At 34.0% G+C, this 23,417-nt stretch overlaps 1 protein-coding gene and 1 long non-coding RNA gene across 4 annotated transcripts; one reads left to right on the top strand and one right to left on the bottom strand.

Moving 5' to 3' along the window:
• Nucleotides 1-575: 575 nt before the first annotated feature.
• Nucleotides 576-7,123, bottom strand: LOC117914236. 3 transcript variants are annotated; one of them, XR_004651247.1, is made up of 5 exons: nucleotides 6,971-7,123; nucleotides 3,223-3,281; nucleotides 2,811-2,936; nucleotides 1,177-1,366; nucleotides 576-1,056 (listed from the first exon to the last, which is right to left on the bottom strand). It is a non-coding gene; the product is annotated as an uncharacterized LOC117914236 (long non-coding RNA). The 3 variants fall into 3 exon arrangements; XR_004651246.1 differs by lacking the exons at nucleotides 2,811-2,936; nucleotides 3,223-3,281; nucleotides 6,971-7,123 and having other exon boundaries at nucleotides 576-886; nucleotides 1,006-1,056; nucleotides 1,177-2,188; XR_004651245.1 differs by lacking the exons at nucleotides 2,811-2,936; nucleotides 3,223-3,281; nucleotides 6,971-7,123 and having other exon boundaries at nucleotides 1,177-2,188.
• A 12,444-nt stretch (nucleotides 7,124-19,567) lies between these two features.
• Nucleotides 19,568-22,080, top strand: LOC117915392 (protein PSK SIMULATOR 3). Its single transcript, XM_034830967.1, has one exon. The coding sequence runs from the start codon at nucleotides 19,949-19,951 to the stop codon at nucleotides 21,746-21,748; it is 1,800 nt and encodes a 599-aa protein (XP_034686858.1). The 5' UTR covers nucleotides 19,568-19,948; the 3' UTR covers nucleotides 21,749-22,080.
• Nucleotides 22,081-23,417: the final 1,337 nt, after the last annotated feature.

Below are 23,417 nucleotides of genomic sequence, written 5' to 3'. Positions count from 1 at the left end.
AGGAAACTCTCCATACATAAATGTTAGGGTTTTCAACTACAAATAACGTGTTTTATTGAAAAGTTGTGAACTTTTATAAGCCATAAGAGAGCATAGTTAACCATCAAAAGTTTGAACCTTTCATTTATAAAAACTTTTGAGAATATCTTCAAAGTATCCTTAGCTTTGAAAAGGTCTGGACTCAAACTTCAAATCAGATAGTATTCCTAAAGCGCACATTACAAAAGGGAATCCAAATGAGTCAAACTGAGGTTATGCCTGAAACTCTAGGGGCATTGCTCTCTAAGCTGTCATATGATTTTGTTTTATTTGATAGAAAAAGTAAAAACTGTACTAAATAACACCATTTGAGGCCATAGAAACTCGAGTGAACAATCCTTTCTACTACCCGAAACTCCTTAAGGCTTCACTTTCTCATGAGCTTGTACATTATTGAAGCCATAAAAACTCAAGTGAATAATCCTTTTAAATCAAATCAAAACGCACTGACCTAATACAAATGTTGCCAAAAAATCTAACAAGTGAGAAGCATCTTGAAGCTAACAAACATAAATGTCAAGTTGCCACTTATAGAATTAGGACCTCATTCAATACTTTTTTCCATTTACTCTCTTTTACAGTCACTGAACTCGTATATTTTGAAAAAAACTTCCAAAATCACTCAGAAGTCGAGTGTAATTTCAATTTGTATAAATTGAATGCATTTGATCAGGATTCTAAGAACTTTTTCCCTAGATCTCAGACAATTTGACCAGTAAATTTGTTCAGGCAGAAAGTCATAGCAGATTATGAGAGAAATTAAGACACACCTTCATGAACAATATGTCCTTATCATTCAAGGGCACTATGCCATCCTAGGGAAAACACTTCCATCTGTTATAGTTACCTGCACAAATGCCAAATTTGTTACCAACAAATCGTACCACATATAAAAGAGACGCACAATGCCAATTGTTAAACAGTGATATTGTCTGATTTTACAATCAACTAATCAGTAGTATGCACCAGAAGGCATTCTCAACGATTTGACAAGAAAATATATTGTAAAACAAACACCTGCATGATCAAAACCAAAAAGAATTAAGGATTTTCTTTACTAGCACCTAGCAAAATCACACTAAGCATTTTCTGGTTTAATTGTAAATCTATCCAAATCAGCCTGGTGGCCTTGCATACCTTTTCAAATAGGGACAATACCAGAACATGCATACTGGGTTCTCGATCTCCCTTCCTCAGATCATCCCTTCCTCAGATCATCCAAATCATCATCATCATCATTCTACTCATTCAGAGGTGTTTGATAATCTTATATGGCTTAGCTTTAGGTGGCTTAAGAGTTTCCACATCATTTCCAGTGTGTGTATATCTGTAAGAAGGTAAAATATTCTATGTAAGCATCATCTTCGAGTATGCTATTTCAAAAAGCATTCAGAAGGGAGAAAACATAAAGCAAGAACCAAGAAGAAACCAACTACTACAATTTTTTTTCCCATTGCAAGAAGGTTGTTGTGGTCTTCAGCTCAGGTAATCTTTCCTCCAGATTAAACAGAAATGAGAACCATGTCAGAAAAAGTAAACTCAAATCAGCTAGAACATTTTGTCACCATTAGTTTTCTACTTACATCTTCATAAAAATCAGCAAATCCATCAGATTGTAGAATTGGTAGAAAACCCTTCTTTGTTTTAATTGTTGAAGGAATTGAAGCATCAACTTTGTCTCTTTGTTGAACTTTTAATTTGTGGAGAGACTTAGATGAGCACCAATTAACAAGTTCTTTGTCATAGGAACCAGTGAGTCAGAAGCATTTTAAATTACAAATTTAGCACCATCATCACATTTAGCATGAGCATCAATTAAAAAGTTCTTTGTTGTAGGAGTCTGCAAATCAGAAGCATTTAAAAGTACAAATTTAGCAGTACCATCACATTCCATTGCAATCAAAGCACATTAGTTGCAAAGCATTAAAAGCAGATAAAAAATAAAAAAAATAAAAAAGTTCTTACATGGTAAATACAATCCATTTATTTTCAGGCTTTCTAAATTTAAAAGGAGAGCCTATTTACCAGATTTTTTTTGAAGAAATTGTGGATGTTTGTATATTGGAAAAATGATGAGCGGTAGAGATAGAGATAGAGATCAAATTAAAAGAAAATTATGAATTTATATTATAACCTTCTAAAAACTTGAAATCATCAGACATTAAAAACCGGAAAATCCATGAAATCAGATGATCCAAGATTTTATATTTGAGGAAAGAAATGCAAGTTACTGCCTAAAAGATTGGTCAAGTATGTGAGAATGCATCAAAAGCTTGTCATGTAGAGAGAAGAGAAGGTTAATTCATTTAGTATGAAAACAAAACTATTAACTGATAATTAACTGCAGTTTCACACTTCCTGAATAATACATATTATATGAAGTTATGTTATTGCCCTCTAAAGCATAAAATAATCACACAGTCTTACACTTGCAAAGAACATGAAATCAGATGATTCAAGATTTTATAGTTGGGGAAAAAAAAGCAAGTCACTGCTCAAAAGACTGTTCAACTACATGAGAATGTGTAAAAATCATAGCACATAAGGAAAATATGGTAACAAGATTAATACTTTGTATGTCAAGCAGTTGCATACGAAGATAAAATACAGGCTAGTACAAATTTTATAATTTCAATATAATGCTTCATTACCTGGCAAAATGCAGATCATGGATTCTCAGCTCATTTTTATAAAGCAATATTGAGATACACCAATATTCATATAGCAATAACTTACTGTTAAAAATAAAGAGATTGAAGGACTACTGTGACCTTCTGAAGAAGAGGGCAGTCTGGAGAAACATTGCCTGATCCATCTTATTGAGTATATATCCCTTTGGAAGAAAAGCTGAAGGATGATCTTCCCATTTCTTTTTCCTCGGAGGAATGGTGAAAATCCTACAGAAGAAAAGCAAACTTTGAGGGATATCACATCTAATGGGAGGAAATAATGATGATAAGTTAGGATAATTAGCTAGAATTATAAGAATATTCTTTGGCCTTACTTTACAAGAAGAAAAGAAACATCTACACTTCTTATACAGAAGAAAAATAGAATTCCCCATCCATTGTCAATTCAATACTATAGGCTTTCAAGTGAAACACTTAAGTTTTTTTAGAAGCAATATGCATTTCAATTTGGTAATATCAGAAGATTTGAAATTAGAGCAATGAAGAGAATCACCTTCATAGGAGGTTGTGGTTCAGATATTCATCCTTCCTTCTCCCTTCCTTCATCATAAGCTGAGAAGAAAATAAATTCATCAAAAAAATTAAGTATTGTCAAGATTTCCATCCAAATTGAGTATACTAGGGTCAGTCTACTTGTAAAACATTTACATCAATGCCAAGAGGTTTTTGATTCATCCAAGGAGATGGCTGCAACTGCAAGGAAAATAGCATATTCCTCTAAGAAAATGCAATAAAACGAAATAGTAAGCAAGTAATGCCTCTCTGGTAATGCACAGAATGCCAGCATATCTCACAAGCATTAATTACAAAACACAAACATAAACTTATTAAGTTATTCCAACATTAATATATGTCAAGATGTCAAGGTGTCACCACTATTCTAATAATAAATGCTACAACTCAAAGACATCAGTATTTTAAAATCACAATGAGCGACTAGGCAGGAGCCAGCAGTCCATGTTTAATATCCACAACTCTATCAGTTGCTGTTGCATTTTTGCCTGGACACAGAAGTTTTGATATTGTCCTGATTTTACAGGCAAGGGAGTTTGTATAGGCGTCTCCAAAGTTGTCTGTAAATTAAATGAGTTAACAAAAAGAAGGTACAAAGTGTAAATAAAATCAATAAAAAATTATAAGGCAGAAAAATAAAATCAAAATAAGAAACTGTCAATCTTTTTTGACATATTGAAGCTCGACCCAAAAGAAACAAATAATCAAAATGTTGAAGAAAAATGACAAAGACAGATGCAAATGCACCTGTACATGAGAGAGGGTGAAGGGCTTCTGAAACATTTGAGAAAGCTTCTATGGCATAATAAAAGCTCACTTGGGATTTTTGGGTTTGACAGATCTCAATGAGGCCTTATTTGACAAATGTTTGTACAGATTCACAGATGAGCAAGAAAGTTTATAGAGGGCAGCTATAGTGGGAATATTCAGGGAGGAGGGGGGTTGGGTGCTGTAAGAGGGGTAAGGAGCATTTTAGGTAGGCCTTTGGAAAGCAATAAAAAATGGTAGCCTGCTTTTTGATCTAGAGTGATGGATGTAGGAACAAATTCTGGATGAATGCGTGGTGTGAACGGTTTCATCAACTTTATTTCCTAGTCTTGTTTTTCCTAGCTTCACAAAGAATGCCAGGATAGCAAAGTTGTAGGAGGAGGTGGAGGGTACAGGTCATTGAAATACAAGACTCCAAAGAAGTTTCAAAGATTGAGAGGTTGAGTTTGTAGTTATGCAGGTTATCCAAAATGTTGTTGCTCCTCAGGTTGGTTATGCTGACTGGATGTTATGGCAGCCTTGCAAGACTACTACCTGTTTCTATGAAGTCCTATAACAGAGCTTTAGATTCAGGAGTCTTCTCTCAGTTTTCAATTAAGGGGTTGTGAGAAATTCAGGGCCCTTCCAAAGTTGGTTTCTCTGCTGGGGAAGCAGTTTGGGGCCAGATGCCCACAAACAACCAGTTTCAAAGTTGAGTGGACTCTAGTAAGTTGGCATTGCTTATATAAGCAAGGGGAGGAATCAACAGACCATACACTCTTACATTGTGGGTGGATTTTGGGACTTTTGCTCTTTCCTCTGGGGTTTTGTAGGTCCTTTCATGGTCTATAAAGGAAAGTTTGCTCACATAGTGCAACAAATTGTGGAGATTGGTTCATCTTTGCCTGCTTGGTTACACTAAAAAAGAACGCAATGGGAGGACTTTAATGGCTCTGAATGTTCAGAATTAGGAATGAAAGACCCGTTCATCAAATTATTATTTGCTTGGTCCAGGGTTTCATGGGATCATGCCAAAGTTTCAAATTTAGATTTCATGGACAAATTAGGGAGAGTTTAGGCTGTGAGATATCCTTTTGCTTCTTTTATTTTCTTTTTGACTTCTTCAGAGTGTGAGATATCTACTTCCCATGCACTTGGGTCAACCCCTTTTGATTACAGAACCAAATAGAGAAAAAAAAAAAAAAAAAAGAAAAGAAAGATTCAGAGCTAATTTTTTTTAGGAAAGTTTAAATCTTAGTTTTTTTCAATAATGTATATAATTTTTTATATGAATAATGTACATAATTTTCAAACAACAAACCACAATATCCACAATATTAAAGTTTTAACCATATAATGACTCCAAAATCTTCCTTCTAATGAAAATATAAGCTCCTAAATTGTTGTTTTAGTGTTCTCCAGCTGATGAAATTGATTTCAAGCTGTAATTTGTGGTCATCCTAATTTCAAACTGCACTCTATACCAGTCCTAGAGTTTGAGACAATATGACATGAATATCTTCTTGAAATCCAAGACCAGCAGCTCTTCATCCCTTTCTCCATCCAGCATTATTAATCAAAATGAGACTTTCACTTGTCTTGACAGTGAGTCACTGACAAAGCCTTGCGTTTTGATGTTGAGAACACCTTTTCTCCTCACCTTTTCTGGAAGGTTCGCATTGAAACTTATCTGGATTAATCCTTTTTTCATTAAATCCCAAAATATACTTCACTTCCTCTTATCTCACTTGATTCTATCAACTCCCACCCTGCATCCTCTATCCCTGGTTTAGATAACAGTGCTGATAGTCCTGACTATCTTGCAACAGCAGTGAATGTGTTTGTACCTCAATAACTAGTCATGATAAGAAAAAGGGTTCTTCATCCATATCCAACAACATACTATACTCATCAAAATCCATCATGAAGTATTAAACCAAAACGAAGCAACAATCTTCCCTTCGAAAACCTCTGTATTAATGATACCACTAATAAAAGAAATTGGTGCAACATTAAACATGATTTTTGATCCATTCATCTAACCTGTATCAAACAAAGATCCAGATATTGCAATCACTGATTCTAGCACGAAGAAAAACATTGTCAAATTATGACAATACAGAAAAAAAAAAAAAAGAAGGTACAGACGCCTAGGCACATGAGGTTGCTATGCTTGCTTTCTCTTATTCCCTGTATATCTATTTTGTTCATAAGAGGTTTCACAAAACAAAGAAACATAACAACATCTGACATTTCTTTTAACCAAAGGCTGTATTAAAACTCTCGGATCAAATATCACTAGTTTCTAATCTCGGTCACACATCTTGAACACTCAACAACTAGCAGACAAATGGACCTACAAGCATGTGCAGAAATCTAGAGAGAAACAAGAAGCCTAACTCCAATAAAGGGTAAAATAAAAATAGAAATGAAACAACTAGGCCAATCTTGGTCATTTAACAACATTCTTAACACACTTCTTTTCTTCTCATTTTCTTTCCAATTAAGGTTTCTCCCCAAAATCTATGAAAGAAAAATATCATCTCCCGCACAAGTTGGTTTCCAAGAATTGCAAACATGATGGATCCCAGTTTCATGAACCCAAGACAATTTAGATAAAAAAAAAAAAAAAGGGCGCTTTTAAGAATGTGTTGCATAGTGATGGAGGCATCCTACGTGAAAATAGCTTCTCTAAATAAGCCAGGCAAGACATATTTTTCTGTCCTTTGATATGACAAGTTCAGTTCACTTACAGGGGTTTTTGCACAGCTATAAAGGCGTCATGAAAAATCAGGCACAACAAAACGGAAAAATTATTATCAAAAGCTATAAAAATGCATGAGGTGGTTTGTTACCCCAAGAAACCTAATCTCCATCAGAATACTCAATACTTTTCACGTCTCCAATAAACAACAACACTAATTTTCAGTACGGACAAAACGGTGATGAACTCGAAGTAGAACAAATACAAAAGAGAGTACCGCTCGAGGTTCGCAGAGGATGGACTGGTCGCGGGCCTAGGACTTGCAATTTCTGCCAACATCTTGGACGACGTGGTGATACACAGCTGCCACACTTTTCGACATTAAACGTGATCAAGATTCTAGAATTTGATTAGGGGGTGGGGGACATTAGTTTAGGGGGCGATGAGACTGAGAACGACAGGAAACAAGAGCTTCGCTCTGAAATTAGGGGGATATAAATATGTTTGCGTTGGGCTTTTCCAGATACGCTCGTTGCCTCAAAAGCTAATGATGATGATGGGCCAAGGCCCACACTAATCCTTCATAATTTTTTGGTCATATTTTGATTAAAATGTCTTTATTTTTTATTTATAAAAATAATGTTTTCTTTTAAAACTTATATGTAAATATTTGAAAAATGACATTTATATATATATATATATATATATATATATATATATATATATATATATATATATATATATATATATATATATAAAAGGTTATTCTTGAAGAAAAAACATGGAAGAAGTTGGGGCTTGTTTGGTTAGTATTTTTAAAAACTGTTTAGGAAAACAGTTTTTAAGAACAATTTCAAAGAACAGTTTTTGATGTTTTTAGAAATAAAATGGTGTTTGGTAACTAAATTCTCAAAAACAATTTTTATTCTCAAAAACAAAAAAAAAAAACTTGTTTGATTGAGTTAATAAAAAAGATATAATTGAAACTCGAGACTTAATCAGAATAATTGAAAAGAAAATACAAACTTGAGACCACTACAACACAAAAATGCCAAGACCCTCATCAAATAAGAAAGTAACAACCAAAATTCACCCAAACAAATTGATAATATGTTTTCCCTTCCATGTGTATATTTAAATTATTTGGCATATAAGACCTTAATCTAAACCGTGCATACTTTCACAAACTAAATTGGGGCTTATTACATGTTAGATTAGGACATATTATATTGATAGACTCCATGAATTTAATTTTTAAAACCAAACTATTAATTAATTCCAACAAATTAAATTGAGACTCAAAAATAAAAAGAAAAACCATAAAATGGAGGTGTCTTGGTAGGGGTTGTTGGTGTTGTGCCAACTATATATAGGTCCGTCCAACTTCATTAGAGTTAGACGAACTTCTTTCCTGCACAAAAGGATGTCTGAACAGGTGGTCTGGACACGCCCCTCCAAAGCTTAAGTCAGAATCTAATAAGAGTGAATTCAACTTTTTTGAATGGCTATGTGCGTGAATACCTTTTTCATGCCTCTAAAAGGGTTTTTTATAGAATTTATAGCACCATCGTCACAACGTTGATTGTGCATTCATGCCTTTCCTACTCTGATAAATGTCGTTGTGGCGGATACTATGCCTTAATAAGATAGTCAACGTCATTTTCTTAGCGCGAATTGAACAATCATACCAAATAAGAGTTATTGATTGGTGTCATTTGTTGTTTATCGTATAAGAATTTTAGACTATGTCGTTGACTGTGCATTTACGTTAGCTAATGCCACTGATTGCATGTAACGATTGGGTGATATTGATTTTTGGGTGTAAATGTCGTCTTGATTGTCGTTCAGGCATTAGTGGTGATTAATCATCTGTCCAATGCCTAGAATTTCCGATTGGCTTGGTTTGTTCGTCTGGAAGTCCCCAATCGGCTTGGTATATCCATTCCGTTTGGCATTAGAAAAAAAAGGAAATCTATCTTTCCTTTTGTGCCAGACAAAGCTTGTCTTAGTCTACACGGATTATATGTTTATCTTGGATGGTCAAAAGGTTTTGAGCCTATGAAAGACAACGTGGAGGAAAGCTTCCCATAGGGGTTAAACCAAATATGGCGTCTCCTTCAATTCTTTTTCATAACACTATTTTTTAATTTCACAATTTTTTTCTCATTCATTAAAACCTTAAATTCACCATTTTCAATTTCACAAACTTATTACTCCATCCATCAAATCCTACCGATTTGCATTCCCAAATTCATTGTTTGATCCAACCCCAAAAAAACCCTAATCACTAGCTCTGAAGTTGTAGATATGGATGGGAAACAACAACAATAGTGATTAGGAGACAGGGTTCACCAAACTCTACGAAGATGAGAGGATTTTGAGCACATTACGCAAACATATTCCATCATCCTTGGTCGTAGTAGTAAGAAATCAATTGTAGATGTCGACCTCTCCAGCCTCGGCAGTGGCATGAACATCTCCCATAGCAACAACATGCATGTTCTCCAGACAAATTCTCATGATTTGCATCAAAATTGGATACAAGAAAATCTATTCTCTATTGACGATGAGAAGCATTGTCAGTGGTACAAGCGGTAGCGTGTGCCACTACCACGCAATGAGCTCTCCATTTGTCATCTCCACTTCTTGCTCATATTCCAAGTCAGATTTCAATGGCAAGTGGAATTAGGGGAAAGAAAAGGAATGCGGGAACAAAATGAGGGGGTAGGGTTTTAAGTGAGTATTTTGATGATGACTATGACAAAGAGGAAGACAACGACAGTGGGAAGAAGATGAAGATAGGAAATTTGAGAACATGGAGAAGAACTTTGAGAAAACACAAAGAATAGAGATGTTTTTTTTGTTCTTTAAGCAGTAACGAAAATAAGCAAAACAAGTTTTTTTGTTCTCTAAAAATAAGCATTTTGAGAACATTGGGAACATGAAAAACAAAAATCATTTCCTTTGCCAAATAAGTTTTTAGTGTTTCTATTTTCAAGAATAGAAAACAAATCTTGAAAACACCAACCAAACTGGCACTTAAAATTATAAATGTTGATATTATTTCATCCCTTTGAATCAATTAATTCTTTTTTAAATTCTAAAAAAAATTAAATATTAAAAGCCTATTTGGTTGTGATTAAAATGCTAGAAAATTATGATCAATTACAATAAAAATGGACTTCTTGTTCATCATTGCTATAAGAAACATCTCCAACACTCATTCATATGTATCAATACATTCATCCATCAATAGCATACAACTATAGACCATGGTTTTGTGATGATGATTAACATCAACCAACAAAACTAGTGGCTTTTTATAGGTATTGGTTTGATATATTGTATCAAATGCCAACACGTTTTTGAAACACACATAAATCCAATTGAGATGTAGAATCAGTCCAAAACAAGTTTATTAGTCAACTTTCTTCATTGACATTGAATTTATAATAAAAGGAAGAATTTGTTTTTGCTTTCCTACACAAGTAAGCCAAACCCGCTTCTGCATCACCATTGTTAATTTAAATTCTACGCATTGCATTAACACGACTGTATATATTTTTTGGTGTGAAACCAACATGTTGATGTCCTTCTAATTGTTGGACCATATAGTCCATAATTTGGGTAGTTTTAATACCAACTTTACACATAACATTAATTTGAGTCTTGTTTAGATTACTTATTGCCTGAGAAGATCGAAGGAATTATGTGTCGATCACATCAATCAAAGGATGATTATGGTCTCCTCTAAACTCTTTAACAATCTACTTTTCCAGTTTTCTATTAAAACCAATATGAAAAACAACTTGACATCCAACTCTAATTATTGATCGTGGCTCACATTATTAATTCTCATTTTCAAAACACTTTGTTAATCGATGTCCTTCTCTAAAACACACCCACTTTTGAGATACTATATCTTCATTTTTGTATCGTTTCAAATCGTCTTTCTGAATACTAAATCCAGTCATTTTAGCGAACATGTTGTAAAATGTTTATGTTTCATCTATACAATTGAATTCCAATTTGCACACTTTTTCAACTGAAATACCATTCAACACATTCTCAATTAAAGTCTGTGAATTGTGGTTATAACTCCCATTAGTATATGAATTCTCATGAATTTCATCTTCAAGCTTCACTATGAATTCCTTTCTCTCTTTTTTCTCCATGTCTGATAGTTCTACCTATAAATTTCAAAATCGAAGCATATTACAATTCTCAATTTTAAATTGATGAGCTTAGAATATATTGCACCATATATTTTTATTTTATCTTTTTTTTCAATGATAAAAAATAATTGTCATACAAGGAATACAAAATACTTGTTCTCTACATCCTATGAATAGTGGTCTAGAAATGGAGTAACCAATCCTAAAATGGCGATTGACCGGTTCACTCCCATATGCTTATCATCTGCATCCAGTGAGTAGTGGTCGAGAAATAGAGTAACTGATCCCAAAATGGAGGTCGACCAGTTATGGCTAGGTGGGTCGCAATTGTGGCAATGTGTACTGGCTAAGGTACAAAAGTTGACTGGCACCATTGTAATTGATTAGTATGTTTAGTATTGTTGTTGATTTGGGATCTATTAGTGGCTACCGATTGAGGAATGATTTGATCGGTTGAGAAAATTTTCCTCAACTAGTACCCACTAGTGCTTTTGGCATTATGTAAATAAAAAAATTTAAAAAAAAAGTTGAAATTGAGGGGGAAAAAAAAACATGATTATGTCAAATTTAGTCATGCTACTTTTTTTGAGCTACTGTAAAGTTTGAAAATAAAATTTATTTGTTACAATTAGTTATTTTCCCATAATGAAGGTTGGAGGTAGTAATATAGCAAATAAATAAATATGACAAATAAATAATATGCTTTTGATTAATAGGGTGACACATTCAGTTTACCTTAAGAATCAAAATTTGAACTTTGGGGTATCTTCACTGGCACAATTTGCTATGATTTTTTGCTTTCATGACGTCCACTCCAATACTTCTTCTTTCACACTCTCTATTTCCCTTAAAAAAATTGTTTTATTGAAACTCTTACCCTATGGGGTGTTGGTTGGTGGGTGAATTAATACTAGTTTTAATTTTTTGCCATATTTAGGATATAATTTGTACACGGGTACACTTGGCTGTTGATATTTTCCACTTTTAGTATATTTGGGTAGATGACATTAAATAGGACATTAATAAAATGAGGAAATTTTTATTATTTTCATTTGTAATGGTAAATTGAAAATTTCATTAAATTAAAATTATTAGCATTTGAATTTTTAGGGAAAACTTACACAATTAATAATGAATTCAACATTAAAATAAGTTCAATTGGAACCATGGGAAATTTTAAAAAAAAATTGTAATTTGTCAATTTACACCAATACCTAATTAATTAAATTAGAAGAGAAACTATATGTAAATTAATATAAATTAATCATTTGAAGATAACAATAAGTTCAATTGGAAGTATGGGGAACATTTGATAAACTGTAATTTGTCAATTTACGCCTATGCGTAATTAATTTAATTAAAAAAGAGAAACTACATGGAAATAAATATAAATTAATCATTTGAACGTATCAATAAGCTCAATTGGAACTATATGTAATTAATTAAATTTAAAATTGAAAGTATGGATAACATGTAGATACATTAAAAATTTTCAATTAACACTTATGCCTAAATAATTTAATTATAAACTAAAACTACATCCAATTTAATCGAAATTTAACAATTTACCATTTCAATTATTTAAATTGAAAGTAATACATTAAAATTTCCAATTAATCCTTATGCCTAAATAATTTAATTATAAACTAAAACTATATCCAATTTAATAAAATTTTAGCAATTTATTTGTTAGTTATTTAAATTCAAAGTATGGGCAACATGTGGATACATTAAAATTTTTCAATTAACACTTATGTCTAATTAATATAATTATAAGCTAAAACTATATCCAATTTAATTGAAACTAAACAATTTACCATTTCAATTATTTAAATTGAAAGCATAGACAAAAGGTAGATACATTAAAATTTTCCAATTAACATTTATGGCTAATTAAGTTAATTATAAACTGAAACTATATCCAATTCAATCAAAATTAAACAATTTACCATTTCAATTATTTAAATTGAAAGCATAGGCAAAGGTAAATACATTAAAATTTCTCAATTAACACCTATGCCTAATTAATTTAATTATCAACTGAAACTATATCCAATTTAATTGAAATTAAACAATCTACCATTTCAATTATTTAAATTGAAAGCATAGGCAAAAGGTAAATACATTAAATTTTCCCATTTAACACCTATGACTAATTAATTTAATTATAAACTAAGGCATCTTTAGAAGAGGAGGATGACAATCACAATATAAAGGGAGGAGGTGCCCAAAACAAAATTGCCATTGAATTACAAAAGGGCAATATGATAGGAGCAAAGGTCGTTGTGGATGATTCCTCTCATACAGTTATGAAAGAGGTTGAGCTTTCAAATAACTTGAATGCTCAAATCAACTCCATTGGTACCTGTGATTAGAGAATATGGTGTTAATGAATGATAAATGATTGACATCTCTAGAGTGGCGAATTGATAGGTTCGATGAGGATTTCAAAGCGAGTATGCAGATTCTATGAGACCGACATGAAGAAATGAGGACATTTCTCAAAGTCCAATTCCCACCTCATGACGCAACCTAACATTGACCTTTTTCTACAACTTGGAGTGAACATATACTTATCAAATTTTGGTTTTTTCTGGACAATTTGGGAATGTAATGAATATTATGTGTTTATCACTTAGTCTTCTTACTTATTTGATCACTGATAGGCCATTGACATATATGAATGACAAATTTACCTTTACATTGGGCATAACCCCCCTTTTTTTTACTATACTTGTTAGTTTTGGATGTATGCATTTCATCAAGTCTTATTTCCATTTTTGTTTGAAAAAACCTTATTACTATGACAAAGGTCTCAATCAAGTGCTTTTTTAATTTGATTGGTCTTTACCATGAATGAAGGTCATCCTTGTTGGCCTCTATTTGTTGTTACTTGGTTATATTGTAGGACTTGTGATTTTTGTTGTTATTTGTATTAACAAAAAAGGTTTTAAATAGTGAAATTGTTCAATTGGTGTGCAGAAGATTGGTGGACTCCAGTTTACTTGGGTGTGACATAAAATATATATGATGAAAACAAATCATTTTTTTTTGTCAATGTTATCCAACTTGATATTGGCTCCTTCGAACCTTTAATGTTCCCATAGGCCATTTATGCTACTCCTTTAAAGGGGTTGTAAAGGTCCAACAATACAATACTTTGATGACCATAAAAGTTCTGGATTTGCTTAAATCAAAATCTATTCCATGCTACATACCCAAAGCTAATTGTCAATTTCTGTATATTTTAATTGCCTTAAGTGTGAATAGAGCTTTATGAAGTCTACTAATTAACTGGCAGGATTCTTCTGCAATTATAATGTAATCATTTGATAATTTAGTGCTTTTAAGAGAGGAATGCTCTTGTTCGAAACAATATTATGTTTAACAATGAGAAAGCATCCATTTCATTTTGCTTTTGTAGGTACATCTATAGTTGCCCCACACTACCAATTGTGAGCAATAGGTCCCCCGATCTTAACCCCGTTCCGTTTATTCAAAATAATTATCATCCTTATCTTATTTAAAAAATTAAATAGGGTAAGGTGGATATGATAAATTATCGCATCCGTTCTCCCCGCTTAACTTTTTTTTGAATTTTTTTTAAATTACTTTTAAAATTTTAATTATATTAAAATAAATATATTTTATAAATAATTAAATTATTATATTTTTTATAACTTATTTTTGTTAAAAATATTTTATTATTATTTATAAATTAAAAATAATAAAATAAAATTTAAATTAAATTAATTTTATATATAATCGGGGGAGAGTGGGGTAATACCTGAACCCGTCTTGGATTTTTTTTTTTAAAATCAAACCTGTCCCAAATCCGTTTATTAAAATTGAATCCCGTCCCATTAGGGACGAGTATCCGAAAAAAACCCACCCTTTTGTCGTCCTTAATAAATAACTCCATTATGGCGGTGAACAACAGGTGTGGAATTGATGTTTTATCCTTACAATGGCGCAATGGCAGCGACATGAGGTTGGGGAAAATCATCGATTTCCAAATATAGTGGCAGAGGCTTTTGATTTGTGGACTCATGATTCCCTCAAGTACATTTGTGGACTCATGATTCCCTCAAGGACAAGACCGTATTAGTCTATCCTCTTGATGAGTGAGTTGCTTTTGATCATCTTCCAAAAGAGAAGATGTCTTAATGGAAAAATCTATACCCGTGAATCCAGGCTCGGTCTGGAAAGCCCAGCCCAAACCGCCCGTTCTGCTGACATTTGACATTTTCTTCTACTTAACCCTACAGGGCTGTCTTACTTTCAGGCCCATGCTACCAAAACCCATGTATACCATAATTACACCAACTTGTATGCTTATAAGTTAAAAAAATATAGGTGGGTTTGCTATAAAGTGGTTGGGAAATTGCTGACTTTAGGATCAATGTCCGAGAATATGTGGGGAAGTTGTCTCAATTCTAAAACGCCAAAGCCTAAAACAAGGTAAACACAAGGCCACCACGAAAGGGACACCCCCCACAATTTGATTATGGGCCTTTTTAAAAAGCGAGCCTAGGATGTGATTTGTTGTGGGGCCGATTTCTCCCTACATATATATCTCCACAAAAAGAAGTCACTCCAAACGCAAACGTACATGCAAATGGGCGCCAAATTTGGTAGAGTATCCAACTGATCCTCCTTGCTTTTCCTACTTTTTGACTAGTATCTCCCTCCACTCACAATTAATTACACGTTGCTCTTTTCTTCCTTCCATTGAAAACCATGCCCATTTGGCCCATTGGATGCCAAGTCTCTTCATTAAGCTACACGTGGATATTCCATCCATATTCAATACCTCAATTATTTAAAATAAAGTAAAATAAAATAAAACTCTCATGTTAGGATGTGTTCAACCGCCTATTTTTCTAATATCTAAAACCTTTTTTTTTTTTTTTTTTATAAAAAAAATGGTAATTTAATATGGTATTTGATTTGATTGAAGCTTTTAAAAAAATTAGTAATTTAACATAATATCACACCTTGATTTGACGAGACATTTTGAGTTGCCCTTTTTTTATATTTAAATTTTTCATATTTATTTGGTGAATATAAATCCAAAAGGGATATTTTGCTTATTTATGGAAAAGATATTGAGCCCAAATTTAGTTAAGATATTTTTGTCATGTTGAAAGTTATTCTTAAATTAATAATTTATTTCTCATGTTATTTTTTAAAAATAAATGTTAGATATTTTTAATGGACTTTTATATGGTATTTTAATTAATAATTAAAAATATAAAAGAATATTTAAAATTTTATATCATGTATAAAACTTTTATGAAGAATAAATCAAGTAAAAAAATTATTTTTCACATTTGAATTTCTAATTAGAATTTTATTTTTAAAAATTATTTTTGAAAATATTTTCAAATAAGCTATTCATTTTCCTTCCTTTCAAAATTATCATTAATTTGTTTAAAAAATAAGCATTAGTTTATTTTTATGCGAAAATCACATTTACTAAATTATTTAGATCTTTTTTTTCTTTGTATCTTATTCTTATGCTTGATTTAAATAAGTCTCATTTTCCCATCTCCATTGGATACTTCAAATTTAATTGGAATTTGGGTACCTTATAATTTTCCTATTTTATAATTTATGAATAAATTTGTTTTGGAAGACAAGTGAGAAGAAACAAGAAGATATAAATATGGATCCACTAATTTGAGTAATTTCAGTGCAGCAGTGCCTCTCAGCGTCATAATAGTGACAATAAGTAGAGGATGAAGGCAAATAAATGATGGGGCCAAGGCCGAGGCCAATAGCCACATAAATGCTAGGCATAGGGAACGTGGTCCTGCACTCCTTCACCTAGAGGTCCAGGCGGTCCATTTGAACCGCACACTATTATTAGTTGAGAAATGCTTCCAAAAATAAAAAATAAAAACATTGAAAACACTTTATTAAATTGGGTTTCTTAATGGAAATTCCAAATATCTGAGAAGGGCGGCACAGTTGGAACAAATTCAAGAAGGGTACTGAGCTCATTTCAGTGGACCAAAGCCATAGCCATAAAGAATGCAAAAGGCGAAAGTGGAGTGCCTTCCATTCTATCTTTTTGTCATTCTGTGCTTTGTTTTTGGATCTCTTTTTGTTTGGGGGGACTTTTCCATGTGGGTGGTCTTAGCTCTCAAGTAACCCTCTGTCTGAATAAAAACAAACTACCAACTCCCACTACCTCCAACTTTTGACAAAATCTCCCTTCATTTGGTCAGATTTCATCTATCATGATGTTTCTTATATTCAATAACAAATCCAATACGACACCCATCTTCCAAGCTTAATAAGTTTGAAAGGGCCATTAGGGATAGGCATCATCGTCTATTATCTTCCTCCTTTCACATCTCCTCAATTATTCCAAGCCATTCGCCCTATTCTTCCTTTTTTCTATGGGTTGGTTTGTGTTGAGAATCTGAGTGTGGATGGAAGGAGAAGTTACAACTCAACCATTACAACAAACCAATTCCACATCCATCTAAACCAAAACCAAAAAGATTTGCTATATGTAATAATAACAACAAAAAAAAGACCATTCCACTACCTGCAACATTCTTCTTTCTTTAGTCTATGTTCAGATTCACATACTTGACTTGGGAATCAGAGAATAGAGGGTAGGTCGCCCACTGTTTGGTTTTGAAAATGCTTGTTTTAAACGATGAAATCTTGAAACTCAGTACACACCTCCATGAATGATGCCATCTACACTCGACCAATTGAACGGGTTGGTTGGACCGGAGTTCAAGTTTATTGACACCTTGTGAAAAAAAAAAATGGAAGCCAAGCCAGCTGATGTAAGTAAATGCTTTTATGATCTAATAATTTTGTTTCTTCTAAACATAAATTTAAGAAAAGGCCATACATTCATTGGCCACCAGCGAAAAGCAATTGAATTTAAAACCTTATGATAAAAGATTATGTCACATCCTGAGTTTAATATAGAGGACCACTTAAATAGGGGGAGAATGCATCAACCACATTAAATCTCCAAGCCACTTCATTTTAGGTCATGCATTATTATGAGTTTTGAATTCTACATCCAATGAAGAATAAATGATTCACACTTCAATGAAAATATCTGCCAATTCAAAAATTTATTTTTCCTTCTTTAATGCCACATTTCAAAATAAAGTCGAAAAGAGAAAAAAGAAGCTTCGTCGTGTTTCATTTTTTCAAAACATGGAATTTCAGTCCAAGGATTGTACATATGTACGGCCAAGCTCCACCTACAACCCCCAAAAAATGAATAATTCCGTTGAAATTTATTTGAATTCAACTTCTTCGTCACTCCAACGTTTTAATGCGATCATTTTTTCAAAATCCTTTTTTTTTAGATTTTGAGGTAGATTTCAAATATGTTTGGAAAAAAGAAAATGTGAAGTTTAAGGTCAAATAGTTTTCTAACATTGGTTTTAGAAATTATTTATTATATTATTAATTTGTAATTTAATTTTAAATATGTTTGATAATAATTTTAGATAATGTTTCTATTTGTTTTAATATTTTAAATTTTTTAATTAATTCATAATCTAATTTTAAATATATTTGATAATAATTTTAAAAAAATTTTCTAATCATTTTAATATTTTAAATTTTTATCATTTAAATATTAAAAAAATTAAAAATATTTTCTATAATCATTATAAAACATATTTTTTATCATGTTATTTAGTTTCGTATGACATTTAAAAATAGTGTTTTTTCATATGATATCAAAGATAAATAAGAACATAAAATTTTAAATTAATAATTATTTTAAAAAAAATAAAAAAAGAGGAGAAAAAAAGGAAAAAAGAAAAGAAAAAATGGACTGGGAAGAAATAGTAGAGCCTTGCCCTCTATCTGGTCCCATTGCGTAGGGGCGAAATCAAGTTAAAGAACGGGGGACCAAAATGGAGTGACAATGTCCATGGATGTAGTACTTTAAGTTGCATAAGGGACCCTCTTTTGACTTTCCAGATTAATCATTGAAATCCTCTTCCACAATTTCAACTCTCAAATATTTTGCTAAATAAATAAATCTACCTAGTATATAACCATAATTTATGAATCATAAATTTATAATATACAACTAAATGGGTAGTGGGTAATTAATTTTGTAATCATATTTTTTTATCCCATAATTAATTTTTTGAGTTTGTAAAAAAAATTATTAAATTATTTTTTTAAAAAAATATTCATCAAATTAGTACATGATTTTGAAAAATAATTTAGACTAAATTATATGATATTGGACTAAATTTTGAATTACAGAAAATATGAAATAATTCGAAATGTCATAATAATAAAAAATATTTTGGTACGTCATTGATATAAGAATCGTTGAATTGCATGTCCATGTCCCCTTCTTAGTCAAATATATTTAAGGATTTTAAAATTGATGATTATTTGAATATCCCTTATTTATCTGAAATCATTAGAATAATTACAAAAGTGGTTTGGCCTGATAATGACATGTCTATATTGTCCCATGGTTTTCCAAATTAAATTAAGAATGCGTAGCCTTAGTGCATAGAGGGGCGGTAAAAAACAAATTTTAAAGTAAAAATTGTAAAAAAAAGCGCCGAAACCAAAAGCGGAAAGTCAAGGGATAATTTTGGTAAAGCTCTGAGAAATGAGTGGTAAAGACGTCATATCTGAGACACTTGAAAGCAAGTTCAAAAAGAGCCGGACTTTCGAAAATCTCTACAAAGAACGAGAGAGCTTCACAGTGAAGCTGCTCCTCCTTCACATCCTCCTCCTCCTCCTCCTCTTACTTTTCCATTGATTTCCTCCTTTTTTTTTTTTTTTTTTTTCTTTTTCCTTATACTGTCGCATCTCCTTCATCTCCCAAATCACTCGATTGCAGGCTCCACAACTCTGCAACACATGGCCACCCATCTCAGCCTTCACGCCTCCACGCCCACGCTACCTTTCTCCAGACACCATCAGTAGGCCAAGCACTATGGCGTAGGCGCTGTGTGCTGCTACCCAGACAATCTTAGTGAGTTGAGGTCCACTGGCAGCGCCGTTTGGAATCCAAGGCACTCTGCGGTTTCAGATCCCTAAAGTGTTCTTCAGCCGAAATGGTTGCGGAGCCTTGGATTGTGAAGATGGGCAACCAGGTGAGTAGCAATCTCAAGAACGCTCTTCTTCTAGAACCTTCCAAGAGGAAAACCCCCAAAAGCTCCGACAACCGAGAGGTTATTGGGATTCTCTCTTTTGAGGTTGCCAACACTATGTCTAAAACGGTTCACCTTTACAAATCTCTTACTGATCATGAGATCTCCAAGCTCAAGACTCAGATCTTGAGCTCCGAGGGCGTCAAGAAATTGGTGTCCGAGGACGAGTCCTGTCTTCTGGAGCTGGCACTGGCGGAGAGGCTCGAGGAGCTGAACCGCGTCGCTGCTGTGGTGTCTAGGATGGGGAAGAAGTGTTGCGAGCCGGCTTTGCAAGGGTTTGAGCATGTGTATGGGGATATTGTGAGTGGAATGATTGACGTGAGAGAATTAGGGTTTTTGGTCAAGGATATGGAGGGAATGGTGAGGAAGATGGAGAGGTATGTCAACGCAACGGCCAATCTTTATGGTGAGATGGAGGTTCTGAATGAGTTGGAGCAAGCCACCAAGAAGTTTCAGCAGAATCAGCACGAGGAGAGTCGTCGTGCTTATGAGCAAAAATTGATGTGGCAGAAGCAGGACGTTAGGCATCTCAAGGAGATTTCGCTCTGGAATCAGACTTATGATAAGGTTGTGGAGCTGCTGGCGAGGACGGTGTGTACCATTTACGCAAGGCTCTGCGTGGTCTTTGGGGATTCTGGTTTGAGGCGGGAAGGTGTTGGCCTGTTTGGAGGAGGTTCTGGGATTTTGAATGATGGATGCAGGCGGATTTTGGGACAGATCGATAATTTTCAGGTGGTTTCTGAACCTTCGAAACGGATTCTGGGCAAGAGTAATGGTTATCATTCGGGGGCAATTGAGCGAGCCGCAGTAGAGAAGAAGGGGACAGTGATTAGGCCTCAGATGGGATTACAACGGAGTGAATTTGGGGCAGTTAGACCCGATGATTTTAGTTTTCCATGTGGAGCTAGCCCAGGGAGGCTTTTCATGGAATGCCTTAGTTTGAGCAGTTCAGCTTCAAAAATGGATGATGATGATGTTATTGATCATACTGACAGAGGCAGCCAAGTTTCTGATTGTTGCAGTAGTGTGAATGGTGTGAGGAGAGAGCAACCAAACAATTCGGGTTGCTTCACTCGGACCCAAATTGGCATCCCATTCAGTGGAGATCAAAGCCAATCCAGATGTAGTTTGACGAATAGCTCCCGTTTCAGCCCCAAAAGCAGGTTAGCAGTAAAGGCTCCTCCTTGTACCATTGGAGGCTCTGCTCTAGCATTGCATTATGCAAATGTTATCATTGTCATCCAGAAGCTGCTTCGGTACCCGCATTTAGTTGGTGAAGAAGCTCGTGATGATTTATACCAAATGCTACCGACAAGCTTGAGAATGGCACTGAGGACTAATCTAAAGTCTTATGTAAAAAATCTTGCAATCTATGATGCTCCCCTTGCCCATGATTGGAAGGAGAGGCTGGATGGGATACTTAGATGGCTCGCCCCACTGGCGCACAATATGATCAGATGGCAGAGTGAGCGGAATTTTGAGCAACAGCAGATTGTCACACGGACGAATGTTCTTCTGCTGCAGACCTTGTATTTCGCTGACAGGCAAAAAACAGAGTCAGCTATATGTGAGCTTCTTGTGGGGTTGAATTATATATGTCGTTATGAGCATCAACAAAATGCACTATTGGACTGTGCAAGCAGTTTCGATTTTGAAGACTGCATGGAGTGGCAAATGCAATATTCAAATTCTTATCATCAGTGAAACACCGTTGGAATTGATTATCTGATGATGGTAGTCAGGCTTTTTCCTCAACTCTTGATACTTGTATGATGATACAGATTATAGTTCAATGTGAATATCAGAGGTTTGCATAATGAAGACGTCTATCAATGTTGACTAGAGTTGATTAATCTATCTATTGCGAGGTATGGTTAGTTTTGACTCCCTAATTACATGACTCTGATTATATATGAAAAACCAAAGAGCATCTTTCTTTGTAGGATGTGTATCAGTGTATATATGTTTGTGTATAGCTACAGATTTTTACTTGTGAAAATTTCTCTACATTCTCTTACAAGTCCAGTTCTTAGCCAGTTCATTGATTGTACATGGTTATGTTAAAGATCCTTCTGGTCAGTTGATTGATTTTTGGGTCAAGTTGGCCTTCAAAATTCAGTTTCAGTACAAAGCACAAATTTAGAAACCACAATTTCAAAATGTGGTTTCAGTATCTGTTCCTTTCAGTTACTGATAAGTGTAGGTGTTAGAATGCTGTCAAGTCCACCTAATAGTAAGAACGTAAGAAAAAGGTAACTGCTGATCCTCAAACTGAAGTTTCTAATTCCTTGATGCAATGCTGGTAGTGGCTATTGTATGATTATCATTTTCTGCAAATAGAAGTTGTTGCCAATCTATAACTATGTACACTAGGTGCTTTTTATGTCAGATTATTAGACATACACCAAATTGTGAAGAAAGAGGGAAGATTTATATACACTTAGGCTAAGTTTGGTTCCCGGAAAATGCTAAGGAAAGGAAAAAAAATCATGTGGAGAATTATTTTCTTTAGTTTGGGTGACATGGAAAATACGATGGAAAAAAAATATAAATCATAATATTTTCTCTCCTATTTTCCTTAAAAAATAATGAGGAAAATAAGAGAAAAAGAGAAGGAAATTTTAACGGGGGCTCGTGGACGATCTTAAAACCCTCAACACCCGTCTCTGCATCATTGGCAGCGGTCCTGCAGCCCACACCGCCGCCATCTACGCCTCCCGAGCCCAGCTCTGTCCCATCCTCTTTGAAGGCTGGATGGCCAACGACATTGCTCCAGGCGGCCAGCTCACCACCAGCTCCGACGTTGAGAACTTCCCCGGTTTTCCTGATGGTATTAACGGTAATGAAATCATGGATCGCTGCCACGCCTAGTCCCTCTGCTTCGGCACCGAGATCTTCACTGAAATTGTCACCAGGGTCGATTTTTCCTCCACTCCCTTCAAAGTCTTCACCAATTCCAAGACCATCTTGGCCGATGCTGTCATCGTCGCCACTGGCGCTGTTGCCAAGCGCTTGCCCTTCCCCGGCTCCGGCAGCAGTTTTAGTGAAAAAATTCTTCTTTTTTTTTCCCTTGAATTTTCCATGGATAACTAAACAAGAGAAAAAAATTTATATTTCTTTCCTTACCTTTTTCTTTCCTTTCATTTTTCCTCCCAATTTTTTTCTCTTACATTTTCGGGGAACCAAACATAGCCTTAAAGAAGTGCCAAGTGAGTAGAATTTATATCTGTGGACTCATGCATCCTGCTTGCATAAGGAACTTGTGGTGCTTCTGAAGTGTGGTATACCTAGCAGCCATAAAATATGCAATTTAGGGTGCCTAGTAACTCCAGTGTATTCCTTGTAAAAGGTGTTTTCTAAGAAACACAGCATC

Source organism: Vitis riparia, chromosome 5 (genome assembly GCF_004353265.1).
Source record: "Vitis riparia cultivar Riparia Gloire de Montpellier isolate 1030 chromosome 5, EGFV_Vit.rip_1.0, whole genome shotgun sequence".
NCBI lineage: Eukaryota > Viridiplantae > Streptophyta > Magnoliopsida > Vitales > Vitaceae > Vitis > Vitis riparia.
The sequence above is the reverse complement of the archived record's forward strand: the minus strand, read 5'-3'. Positions and strand labels throughout refer to the sequence as shown.

Bases quoted from the DNA above. Each gene is read 5' to 3' on its own strand.
- LOC117915392 (XM_034830967.1), top strand. From the start codon at position 19,949: ATGGTTGCGGAGCCTTGGATTGTGAAGATGGGCAACCAGGTGAGTAGC.